Raw genomic sequence first — 13,112 nt, forward strand, 5'->3', positions numbered from 1 at the left:
AAATTGTCGAGCCCAAAAATAAGGCTCGGGCTTGGCTCGATAAGCTTAACGAACGAGCCCGAACGAGCTTTTTAACGAGCCGAGATCCGAAAAGCTCGCGAACAGTTCGGTTTATTTACATCCCTAATCACAGAAAGCCTTGTTTCACTTGCAGAAAAGATGCGCCCTGGACGAGATCTTGAATTGAACCCCTTGTGGCTATCAAAGCTAACAATATCTGGAGAGGAAATCGGGGTGGATATGCTCCCGGCGCATTTGTGTGTGAGCCCAGAAACACAAGGCATTGGAGTTTCAAGGCCCAATTTGTTCCTACGCACATGCAACTACATCTAAAAAAACGTTGAATTATCTTGTCGATTACTCGTAACTTATCCACGATCTCTTAAATTTGAGACGAGATATTTGATTCGAGACCACCAATACCTCCTCCGAATAAAGTTAAATTACACGTTTTAAAAAAATACTGAAAACAAAATTAGGTCATGTAAAAGGTAAAAAAAAAACAAAATTGGGGAAAAAGCGAATTTCATAAAAAATAATAATCAATTCCAAATGTGAGATTTGTCTTTGAATTAATTCAAAAAAATTAATTTGAAAGACTTAGAAATTCACAAAACATTAATATTCAAAAGTAGAATAATGGGAAAATAACAACGAACAAAGCTTCCATTCATATTAGGCGATATCATCTCTTTAAAGTACGTACATAAGCAACAAGGAAAATTAAACCACCATTTTCTCAGTCGTCTTCTTCTTCGACCTCGTGTTTTCGTCCCCTTCGTGCGACCTTCAAAGGTTGTTTCCCATGCCCATAAATAAATCTCGCATTTCCTTCCGTGTAAACATGAGTTTCATTGTCTAGCCTGTCGTAGATAAGATCAAATACATGTCAAGGCATGAATCTTGAAATAAATTTAGCCAAATAAAAATGGTTTCCATCAACTATAATGTTTACGTTTTGATAAAGCATGTATTTCATAACCGAGAAAAGAGATTGGTACTAACGATTTCCGAACAGCTTTGCTCAAGGTAGAGGAGGAAATGAACGTTTTGCCATCGAGATATCGATACTCCCCTTGAATTCTCTGCTTGATTCTGATGTCTAATTCATCAGCAGTTAGGGCGAATGGATATTCAGATGCCTGCATGTATTTAATTATTTATTAAAGAGTCATGCATGCACGTATAAAGGCATTATATTATATAGAGATCATAAATTAAGAGGCAAAATTGATGGTACCATGACCCATCCCCAAGTATCAGCATAGGAAGGAATATGAGCTGAGTAAGGTACAACATCTGCCAAATAAATAAATTAGCCAATTTATCAAAAAACTATTTAATAAATTATATCCAAGAATTTTGAAATCACTGCATTTCACTAATCGGCGACGGTTTTTAAAAAACCGTCGCAAAATGGAATATGTAATTTTTTATTGATGTAATTCTCTTTTCAATTATCGTAATTCGTTTTCATTGTATTTTGTGGTATTTTTAAAGAGATTGTGTTGAATAATATTTCAAAAAAAAAAGATTCCAATTTTTTTTCGTTTCTTAATAATATTTTAATGAATATTGGAATGAAGTTATTTGTAAAATAATAATAGTACTTATTTTTAGTAATAGTTGTTGTAAAATTTTAAAAATATTAGAAAGATATTGAAATAATTAAAATAAAAAATAAGTGAGTAAGTGGATAGTGAGACCCATAAATAATGAAAGTTGAAATTAAATCAATGTGGGTGTGTGTTAATAATGGGGAAGTGTTAATGTAATGAATATGTGGCTCGTGGACCCCATCATTTTTGATGAGATGGAGAGTTATTAACATAGATTAATTCCGACGGATGCGGATGCCCTTACACTTGAAAACCTGGCTCAAAGTGTTGAAGATGCAAGAAAAAACTTCTGTGTGGCTGAAAATTCCAGCTGGTCCAGCCTGAAATTTCATTCAAGCTTATACTAAACATCATATATATATATATATATATATATATATATATATATATATATATATATATTCGAATCGAAACGCCCACGCGCACGCACCTGTGTGACAAAGATGCCACCTTTACTAAGCCTTGGCTTGATCACGGAGTCGTAGAAGGATTTGGTGTAGAGTTGGTAACATGGACCTCCTTCGATTGGATCAGCCAAGTCTCCTATGATCACATCATAAACCTCCTCTCTTCTCTCAAGCTCAGCTCTTATTTTACAATGAAATTAAAATGCATCATTCACCAAATTTTTTTAGGATATAAACCCACAAAATTATTAATGAACTAAGCATTGTTTTTTATTATAATATTAACCTGGCATCATTGATAACGACTTCGAGTCTAGGATCATAAAAAGCTTCTTTGTTAACGACTAAGTATGACTTGCAAAAATTCACCACTTCCTGCAAAAAAAGAAAAAAAAATTAAAAGAATTAAATTATATAATTTATGATTAGATTTTCAAGAAATATAAAAGGGAATATTGATTTTTGAAAAAAAAGAATTTAGAAATATGTCACCTGGTCGATATCACACATGATGACCTTTTTCACAGTTTTGTGCCTGAGGATTTCTCTTGCAGTAGAACCTTCACCTCCACCCATAATAAATATTGTTTTTGGACTAAAACATTATTATAAATCAACAAAAATGAGTAATTATATAAAGGGTCAAAATATTTAATTATTTTGGTCAAAAAAGAAATAAAATAAATCGTATTAATTATAATATGAGAGATTAATACTTTGTGTGATGCAACAGTGGGGGATGGACAAGAGATTCATGGTAGATGAACTCATCTATCTCTGCACTTTGAAGCTTTCCATCAAGAACTAGAGCCTGCAGCGAATTTAAAATCACGAAATATAATTTGAAAAAAAAAATCAAAATTAAATCATTATATGTATAAATTTACAAATTAATTTTTGTATATGAAATTTGATAATTCTTAATTGTTAGGAATTGGTGCACCTTTCCGAAGGGCTTGGTGTCCAAGAGTTGAATGTCCTGGTACTGCGAAGCTCCTGTATGCAAAATACTGCACCCAAAAAATAAAAAAAAAAAACGAACTTTCAAAAAGTATTATTAATTAATTAATTAATTAATTATGTACGTAGTCAATAAGTGGACTTAATTAATTATTTGACACAAAACTATATTTGCCTTCTCATTTTGATCCTCACTTGTCCCAACTTTTCATGGACAAAATTATAGGAACAGTACTTGTACTCATGACGCTTCCGAACTTTTAAAAATATGAAAATTCAAAAACAAATTTATATAGGCAAAAAAAAAAAACAACTACTACAAATAATATATTTTATATAAAAAATTTCATGCATAGGATTATTGGTTATATTAAAATTTAATATATCTTCAGTGCTCATATATTTCAAGAAAAACAAATGTTTCACCAATTAAAGTTAAATATAGTTTTCCATCCTTAAAATTAAGAAAGAATATTGCAGAAAAACTTACCTCTTGAGTGCAAAGCACCACCTCAAGTTCTCTTCAATCTCCTCTTCATACCAACAACTCTTCCTCATCGCATTCCCATTCCCATTCCCATTGACATTCATACAACCTTCACTGCTCAATCCATCAGACATAGAGAAATCACTCATTTTTCTAACAATATACGTACGTGTATGTATATATATATATATAGAGAGAGAGATGGGAGGAAGAACGGAGAATGAGGCTTCGAATGAAGAGATGGAATGGTCGGAGGGGTTTATATATGGAAGCAAAAGATGAAACAAAAACAAAAATTCAAAATTTAATATAATATTTTAATATTATATAGCATGAACAGTGGAATGGGTTGAGTTCGGTACTGAAGCATATACTGTGAAATTGTATCGGAATGTGTGAATTAATTGCTGGAAAGAAGCAAACATGCACACCAAAATCTTCATGGGTTTTCGTAATAATATCTAAGAAAAAGTTGTAATGAAGTGATAAGAATCACGAGGACGTAGTACAAGAGAGAATCCATACATGTATATTTAATTAATTTTAATCTAATGGTACAAGAAAATCAATGGTAAAATGACCAACATACATTTTATTTTCTAAAATGATTTCTATCTTGATCCGTGGGTAACAAAAACCGAAAATTAAGGGATGATTTATTTATTTATTTATATTTATCAATATTGGCATTATTGTTATTAATTATATTTTGTTTTTGTGCATGTATAGAGAAACTAGCTAGTGCAAATCTTGGTTGGGAAGTGAGGAGGGGCGTGCGGTGGGTTTCATCATTCAAATTTTCTTGTTGCTCTCAAAAGATAAATGGCGTGCTAAGCCAAGCCCACTCAATCATCACCATCACCATAACAACATCAATCCTTCCAACAATCCACAAATAACTCATCAAATATATAGTGATGGTGATGATTGATCAATATATATATATATGATATACCAGGAATGAGCCCACTACCTCTGGTCCATCCTAAGCCCAAGTGGAAGACAGGTCCATCAAAGGCCCATGTATTCTCTTATAAATACCAGATTTGAGCGTATGATAGAAAATTCAATATATTGTTTTCAGCAGCACCCTTAATTAGCTGCTCCCCCATATATCCTCAGTCTCTGACTTGAGCGTCGGAGGGGCTACGCCAGGACACCCTCCTAGCCCCCTCCTAACGATCTTACTTGTGATTTCAGGCTCAGGGTAATTTCGGAACCTGCATCTGGATTAGTGACACTTGCTGGAATCGGACCTTAAATTTCCTGTGAGTATCAATAAATAAATATATATATATATATATATATATATATATATATATATATATATATATTGATGAGCATTTGTGTGAACAAAAGATCTTATACATACACTATGTAGACGTCACTTCAGTTGATGTCCGTGATTGATGCTCACCATATATATCAAAACTCTGTTTATTATTTTGATAATGTAACTAGACATAATTTTGATTTCGGTTCTCTAGTAGTCACGTTTCAATATTAATTCAAATGTTAGTCTTTTTTTCTCGCTTGTCAACCCTTCGATGAAAAAAGATGAAATCACGAGAAAACAAAGTTATTATATTAATACTGAAATACAACTACAAAAGAACCAAAATCCAATTCCCCTTTTTCTTTTAACATAATATAATATCTACATGCTTTATTAATTCCTATTTTATATGCATAGTTGATAATTAAAAAAAAACTATCTTTCCTTTTTTCCAATTTATTGTCTGCTTGTCGATTGATGATCTATATTCATTGTCACCACTTTTTTGAGCCAAAGGACCAACTAATCATGGTGATGTCACAAGCACATCAGCATGATGGCATGTCGGAATATGGTTTTTATTTGTTTTTTTATTTATTTATTTTTCATCTCAGAAATAAAATTTATTTTAATGGAATTTCAAACCTAGATTTTACCTCAACTTAATACCTCAGGCTATGTTTGGTTGGATTGATAGGATAAACTAATATTAATATGTAAATGATGAAGAAAATGATTGTGGTAGAATTGTAATATATGGTGTAAAATAATATTATGTTTGGTAATGTAACGCCCAGGACATTCGTATGCATATGATGTAAGGTAATGATTATGATTAAGTATGGTCATTATTCCTTTTATGGTTTATTATGATGAACGTTTGAGTTATGCTATGTAATGGTGATGGTTTATGACTTCAAGATATGATATGAATGGTATTGAATGATTTAGAATGAAACCGAGAATGTATAGGTACAATAGAAAGTTGATATTTAGCCAAATAAGTAATAGAAGTGCTAAAACTGTATGAAAATGTGGCAGTAGTTGTGGTTTTTAGCATAATGTTTTGTATATTGATCGAAATGATGTGAGACAACTTTCATTAGAAAGATAACACATAAGGCTATAACTTTCTTATTTTGAGTTTTGTCCAAATCATTGTGGAAGACTAGCCAAAAGCGCCCCGAAGTGTGTCGTGTGTATCGTCGTTCCTCCAGTGACACATGTTGGGAGATTGAGCATAACTTTTTACTCAGACCTCCAAATGATCTGAAATCTGGAGGGCTTAAAGATAAGACATAGAGCTACAACTTTGTAGCTTACCATTTTTCCACATTATGATGGGAAGAGGCGTTTCGGAGGCGATCTTTGAGCAGGCTGTGCGCAGAGCGGCGCCCGAGCGGTAAGAAACTACCGCCCGAGCGCCACTGGTTCTGTTTTTTTGGTGTTTGGCAGAGAGTTCCGCGCTAGGGCGGTAATTTATGACCGCCCGGGCGCCAGGCAAAGTGTAAAAACGTGTTTTGGGTATTTTTAGGCTTAAAATCGATTGAGACTTCATTTTTCTTCTTCTCCTTTCTCTTCTCCATCGATTCCAAGCTAGGGTTCTTCATCTTCTTCTTATTTTCTCTTCATATCAAGTAATTAATCTTCAATCCAGAGTTGGAACTTCACCTTTTTAGTGAAAGGAGCTAAGGTAAGTTGTTTTGCTTCTTGTTCTTGAGTTTTTGTAGATGGTGAAGTTGGGGATTGGCAGTTGTGATTGATATATTGGATTAAATGATCATTAAAGGTTATTATTTGGATGTTGATGATTAGTTGTTGGGTTTATTGTTGTAGGATCATCGTCAGGGTTTAAGAAACCAATTGCTCCAAGTGTAGTAAGTGGAATCATTTCTTCAATGCATCACATGATCCTATATGTATGAGTTTTGATGATTTCATGATATTAACTCCTTTCATATTCCATTCATGATATATATATATATATATATATATATATATATATGTAAATATGTATATATGGTAGTGCAATTATATGCATTTTGATTGAAAGGAGTTAAACTTTTCAAGATGCCTCTAATGTGTTTGATAAAATGCTTGAATGAAGTTTTATATGATTGAATGATTGGATTGATAGTGATAGTAGCGGTGTTGCCTCTGGTAATTCTAAATCCGCAATGTAATTGGCCAATTAACGATGAAAACATGTGCTCTCTTATAAGATGTATTTTATACAGAGGTACATGTCCCTCCTATAAGATTCGTTTTTACGAAGAGGGTTAGCAATGAATGAACTATCTTATAAGAACTATCAATTCTTCAGTTAATAAAAAAAATGAATATCATCCTTATGTATTGTTGTATTATGATTCTTGACGGATGATATTAAATGATGTTTCAACGTTTATGATCTGATGAGGTTGACGTTTTCAACAAAATGAAATGGAGGCTACATTTTATGTTTTACAAATAAAATGATATATATGTATCTTGTTAGTATTGATTCCATTTACTGAGTTTTATACTCATTCCAGTTATGTTCATGTGATGCAGGCACATGTAAGAAAGAATGATCATCCCGGAGTTGTCGAAGCGAGAGAAGGGAATATGCCAAACTTTGGAGACTTTGAATGGATGTTATTTTGTTATTGTCAAGCTTTTGACTAGTTTGGAAAACATTGAAAATCTTGTTTTGCTCTTTGGTTTTGGCAAGATGTTTAGATACTTTGTTTACTGGTATTTGATGTATATGAAAATCTTTTGCTTGTGTATTATGTGTTGTTTGAGACAGGTGGCATGTCCTATTTACGGGGAGATGCTGTCCAAATTTTTTAAAAGTACACATTTTCTCCAAATTACATTTTAAAGCTTCCGCATTAATTACGTATTTTAGTCACGAGTGTTACAGTAAGTGGTATCAGAGCCGAGATTTTCGGACCAATTATTTGGCATATGACTTCCTCTGCTGTCGACAATTCGGTATGTATGTACCAGCATTATTTGATATAATATGGATGTGTAGCCTCAATAAGTATGATATGTTATGTTTGAAAATGGTTTTAAACTTGTATGTATTATAGGATCATGCCGCCTAAACGTAAAGCACCAGAAGGGGAAGATAGTTCATCATCTAGAGTGGTTGATGAATTTAGCAAGTTACTGAAAGAACAGGCTAAGGTACATGGCGAGCAAATTCAGCAGCTCTTACGGATGCAGAACACAGGGCGAGGGAGAGAGAGAGAGCAACTGAGGCCCGAGCCCAATAGTGAAGGTGCATACGAAAGATTTCGTAAGATGAAGCCACCAGAATTTGATGGTAGAACTGATCCCATGGTTGCTTTAGAATGGGTCAAAGCTGTGGAGGCTATTTATGATTATCTGCAGTTTGACGATAAAGATCGAGTCAGTTGTGCCATTTTTCTACTGACCAAGACAGCGAGGATTTGGTGGGATGCCATCAAGGTATCAGTTAATGTCTCGGCACTCAAGTGGCAGGAGTTTAAAGACTTATTCTACGACAAATATTTTTCTCGAGATGTTCGAAGTCAGTAAGTGAAGGAATTTCTAGAACTGAGGCAAGGAAATATGTCATTGCAAGAGTATATTCTCAAATTCGAAGAGGGGTGTCAATTTGCCCCATATCTGGCCAGTAATGCATTGAAAAGGGCGTGCATTTTCTGAGAGGTGTCCGGGCTGAAATTAAAAGAGACGTTCGTATGCCTAAAGTTGCTTCATATAAAGAGATTGTTGAAAAAGCAAGGATGGCCGAGCAGGACGAGAAGGAAATTGAAAGAGAAAGACAGTTGAAGCGCCAAGATTTTTCTGCTAAGGGCCAAGGATCTGGATGGAAGGGTAAGGGAAAGTTCAGAGGAAAAGAGAAAGAGGAGCATCGACCCAAAGCAGCTATGCCACCGCCTGTATATGATCGACCTGTATGTCAAAAATGTGGCAAAATGCATACAGGTGAGTGTTTGGTTGGAAGTAATCGATGCTTTCGTTGTGGAGGTGTTGGTCATGTTGTTAAAAATTGTCCAGTCAAGGGTAGAAAGGGAATGAGAGGGTTCAAGGCAGAATCTTCACTATGACCAAAGAAGGCGCAAATCCTGATTCTTCTGTTATATCAGGTACTATCTTAATTTCAGGCAAGGCCGCTATTACATTGATTGACACTGGTGCTACGCATTCCTTTATGTCTGAAATTTTCTTGCGCTCTTTGAATGTTGTTCCATTTTATGAACCCCTCCATTTTAGTATTTTGTTACCATCGGGAGACGAGATATGGCCTTCTAGTATTTTTAAAGGTTGTACAATACAAGTGAATGAGAAAATCTATTTTGCTTGATCTTATTATTATTCCCATGGTGGCGTTTGATGTTATTTTGGGAATGGACTGGCTATCGTCATATCGTGCCGTTATTGATTGCGTGGCTAAGACGGTGCGATTCCCTGCAGAAGGTGATTATAGCGGGATTTTCGAGAATTCAGGTATTTCGTTTGGCACTCCTTATATTTCTTGTCTCAAAGCTCAGAAAATGTTATCAAAAGGGTGCCAGAGGTTTTTAGCTGCTGTGACAGATGTGAATACTGAGATGACAACGAAGTTAAATGAGATTGAGGTAGTTCGGGATTTTCCATACGTATTTGCAGATGATGTGCCTGGATTGCCACCTGACCGTGAAGTTGAGTTTGTTATTGACCTGGTTCCAGGTACTGCTCCGATTTCGAAAGCTCCTTACCGAATGGCCCCGACTGAAATGAAGGAGTTGAAGAATCAGCTGCAGGATCTATTAGACTAAGGTTTTATTCGGCCGAGTTCTTCTCCGTGGGGAGCTCCAGTGTTATTTGTCAAAAAGAAAGATGGATCTTTGCGGTTGTGTATTGATTACAGAGAGATCAACAAAGCCACGATCAAAAATAAATATCCATTGCCAAGGATTGACAATCTCTTTGATCAGCTACATGGAGCAACAGTGTTTTCAAAGATTGACCTGCGTTCTGGTTATTATCGGTTGAAAGTTAGGGAAGCCGACGTCCCTAAAACTGCATTCAGAACCAGGTATGACCATTATGAGTTCTTAGTCATGTCATTCGGGTTGACGAACGCTCCGTCTGTCTTCATGTACCTAATGAACCGGGTCTTCAAGCCATATCTAGATAGCTTCGTTATCGTTTTCATTGACGATATCTTGATTTATTCCAAGACTCGGGAACTTCATGCCGATCATCTCAGAACTGTATTTCAATTATTGAGGGAAAAGCAGTTATACGCAAAGTTGAAAAATTGTGAATTTTGGTTAGAGCAAGTATCATTTCTGGGCCATATCGTTTCGAGAGACGGCATTGCAGTGGATCCAATAAAGATTGAAGCGATTAAACAATGGCCTATTCCTACTACAGTCTCCGAGGTGCGTAGTTTTCTTGGTTTGGCAGGTTATTATCGACGTTTTATTGCCAATTTTTCCAAAATAGCCCTGCCATTAACCAATCTGACAAGAAAGACGGTGAAGTTTGAGTGGACAAAAGATTGCCAGCACGGATTTCAAGTGTTGAAAGACAAGTTGACATCAGCCCCTATCCTAGCACTTCCATGCGGCACTGAAGATTTTATTGTATACATTGATGCGTCAAAGATGGGACTTGGAGCTGTACTGATGCAGCGTGGGAAAGTAATCGCTTATGCTTCTCGTCAGATGAAAGACTATGAGAAGAATTATCCCACCCACGATCTTGAATTGGCTGCTGTGGTCTTCGCATTGAAAATATGGAGGCATTATCTGTATGGCGAGAAGTGTGAAGTTTTCACAGACCACAAGAGCTTGAAATATCTATTCTCACAGAAGGAACTTAATATGCGACAGAGGAGGTGGCTAGAACATGTTAAAGATTATGATGTGACCATTAGCTACCACCAGGTAAAGCAAACATCGTTGCAGATGCTTTGAGCTGCAAGTCAGTTTCTTCTTTGAGCTCATTGATTCAGAAGCCGTTGCTATTGAATCTTCAGAGGAGCGAGATCGCTATGGTAGAGCAAGGGACCATCGCTAGACTTTCAGCTTTGGTTATTCGACCTACGTTGACAGATAGGATACGACGGGAGCAACCTAATGACAGTCAGTTGATGAAATTGCGATCTAAAGCTAATGAGAAAGGAAATACAGAGTTTGCAATGAACACTGATGATTTGTTAACGTTTAGAGGTCGGATATGTGTTCCCAGTGGTGATGACATTCGACGGGATGTTTTGACAGAGGCTCATACCGCGCCATACTCGATACATCCAGGTAGCACCAAGATGTATCGAGATCTCCGACGTCTCTACTGGTGGCCAGGTATGAAAAGTGATATCGTAAAATTCATATCCGAATGTCTAACATGTCAGCAGGTAAAGATTGAGCATCAAAGACCTGCTGGAACTTTGCAATCCCTCCCAATACCTCAGTGGAAGTGGGAGCTCATCACCATGGACTTTGTAACGGGACTTCCAAGAACACCAAAGGGTTACAACTCCATTTGGGTGATTGTCGACAGGTTAACCAAGTCGGCTCATTTTCTTCCAGTCAAGACGACGTTTACAATGAACCAGTATGCTGAAGTCTATGTAGCTGAGATTGTGAGACTATATGGTATTCCTGTGTCAATTGTATCTGATCGTGACCCGAGGTTTACTTTCGAATTCTGGAAGAGCTTGCACAGAGCCTTGGGCACCAGGTTGGCTTTTAGCACAGCTTATCATCCTCAGAGTGACGGGCAGTCAGAGAGGGTGATTAAGGTTCTTGAAGATAAGCTACGAGCCTGCACGATTGATTTTCCTGGTAGTTGGGATTCTAAATTGCCACTTGCGGAATTTACATATAACAATAGTTATCAGGCGACGATTGGCATGGCACCATACGAGGCATTGTACGGCAGAAAATGTAGGTCACCGTTGAACTGGGATGAAGTCGGTGAAAGAAAGATGTTAGGACCAGAATTGGTCCAGCAGACAGCTGATGTGGTTGCTTTAATCCAGGACAGAATGAAGACAGCCCAATCAAGACAGAAAAGTTATGCCGATATCCGAAGAAGGCCTTTGGAGTTTGAAGTTGGAGATCACGTATTTGTCAAAATTGCTCCTCTCAAAGGCATTATGAGATTTGGCAGGAAAGGAAAGCTGAGCCCAAGATTTATCCGCTCATTTGAAATTCTAGACAGGATTGGAGAAAGAGCATATCGTCTAGCCTTACCATGTTCTCAGACATGAAGCGTTGGATCTGATGCCGAACTTGATTTATCAAGAAGTACCAATCCAGATTTTAGATCGCAAGGTTAAAGTACTAAGGAATAAGGAGGTCGGCATTATCAAGATTCTTTGGCGTAATCAGTTGGTTGAAGAAGCAACGTGGGAACCAGAGGAGGAAATGAAGCAGCGATATCCTGAGTTATTCGCACAGTAATGGCAATTTCGGGGACGAAATTTCTTAAGGATGGGAGAATTGTAACGCCCAGACATTCGTATGCATTTGATGTAAGGTAATGATTATGATTAAGTATGGTCATTATTCCTTTTATGGTTTATTATGATGAACGTTTGGGATATGCTATGTAATGGTGATGGTTTATGACTTCAAGATATGATATGAATGGTATTGAATGATTTAGAATGAAACCGAGAATGTATGGGTACAATAGAAAGTTGATATTTAGCCAAATAAGTAATAGAAGTGCTAAAACTGTATGAAACTGTGGCAGTAGTTGTGGTTTTTAGCATAATGTTTTGTATATTGATCCAAATGATGTGAGGACACTTTCATTAGAAAGATAACACATAAGGCTATAACTTTATTATTTTGAGTTTTGTCCAAATCATTGTGGAAGACTAGCCAAAAGCGCCCCGAAGTGTGTCGTGTGTATCGTCGTTCCTCCAGTGACACATGTTGGGAGATTGAGCATAACCTTTTACTCAGACCTGTAAATGATCTGAAATTTGGAGGGATTAAAGATAAGACATAGAGCTACAACTTTGTAGTTTACCATTTTTATAAATTATGATGGGAAGAGGCGTTTCGGAGGCGATCTTTGAGCAGGATGTGCGCAGAGCGGCGCCCGAGCGGTAAGAAACTACCGCCCGAGCGCCACTGGTTCTGTTTTTTTGGTGTTTGGCAGCGAGTTCCGCGCTAGGGCGGTAACTTATGACCACCCGGGCGCCAGGAAAAGTGTAAAAACGTGTTTTGGGTATTTTTAGGCTTAAAATCAATTGAGACTTCATTTTTCTTCACTTTTCTTCTTCTCTTTTCTCTTCTCCATCGATTCCAAGCTAGGGTTCTTCATCTTCTTCTTATTTTCTCTTTATATCAAGTAATTAATCTTCAATCCGGAGTTGGAAC

General features: G+C 36.5%; 2 protein-coding genes across 2 annotated transcripts; one reads left to right on the plus strand and one right to left on the minus strand.

Moving 5' to 3' along the window:
- Window positions 1-648: 648 nt before the first annotated feature.
- LOC140833349 (thermospermine synthase ACAULIS5-like) lies at window positions 649-3,705 on the minus strand. Its single transcript, XM_073197717.1, has 10 exons — window positions 3,477-3,705; window positions 2,970-3,036; window positions 2,743-2,837; window positions 2,519-2,621; window positions 2,313-2,401; window positions 2,050-2,206; window positions 1,864-1,939; window positions 1,241-1,299; window positions 1,006-1,142; window positions 649-863 (listed from the first exon to the last, which is right to left on the minus strand). The coding sequence occupies exons 1-10, from the start codon at window positions 3,620-3,622 to the stop codon at window positions 740-742; spliced, it is 1,053 nt and encodes a 350-aa protein (XP_073053818.1). The 5' UTR covers window positions 3,623-3,705; the 3' UTR covers window positions 649-739.
- A 5,402-nt stretch (window positions 3,706-9,107) lies between these two features.
- LOC140835352 (uncharacterized) lies at window positions 9,108-9,545 on the plus strand. The gene has a single exon (XM_073200841.1). The coding sequence runs from the start codon at window positions 9,108-9,110 to the stop codon at window positions 9,543-9,545; it is 438 nt and encodes a 145-aa protein (XP_073056942.1).
- The last annotated feature ends 3,567 nt before the right edge of the window (window positions 9,546-13,112 follow it).

This window comes from Primulina eburnea, chromosome 6 (genome assembly GCF_022965805.1).
Source record: "Primulina eburnea isolate SZY01 chromosome 6, ASM2296580v1, whole genome shotgun sequence".
NCBI lineage: Eukaryota > Viridiplantae > Streptophyta > Magnoliopsida > Lamiales > Gesneriaceae > Primulina > Primulina eburnea.

Coding starts and splice junctions, on each gene's coding strand:
- LOC140833349 (XM_073197717.1), bottom strand. CDS start 3,622: ATGAGTGATTTCTCTATGTCTGATGGATTGAGCAGTGAAGGTTGTATG. Junction 2,838..2,969: donor ACACCAAGCCCTTCGGAAAG/GTGCACCAATTC, acceptor AATTCGCTGCAG/GCTCTAGTTCTTGATGGAAA. Junction 1,940..2,049: donor GTGGCATCTTTGTCACACAG/GTGCGTGCGCGT, acceptor ATGAAATTTCAG/GCTGGACCAGCTGGAATTTT.
- LOC140835352 (XM_073200841.1), top strand. CDS start 9,108: ATGGTGGCGTTTGATGTTATTTTGGGAATGGACTGGCTATCGTCATAT.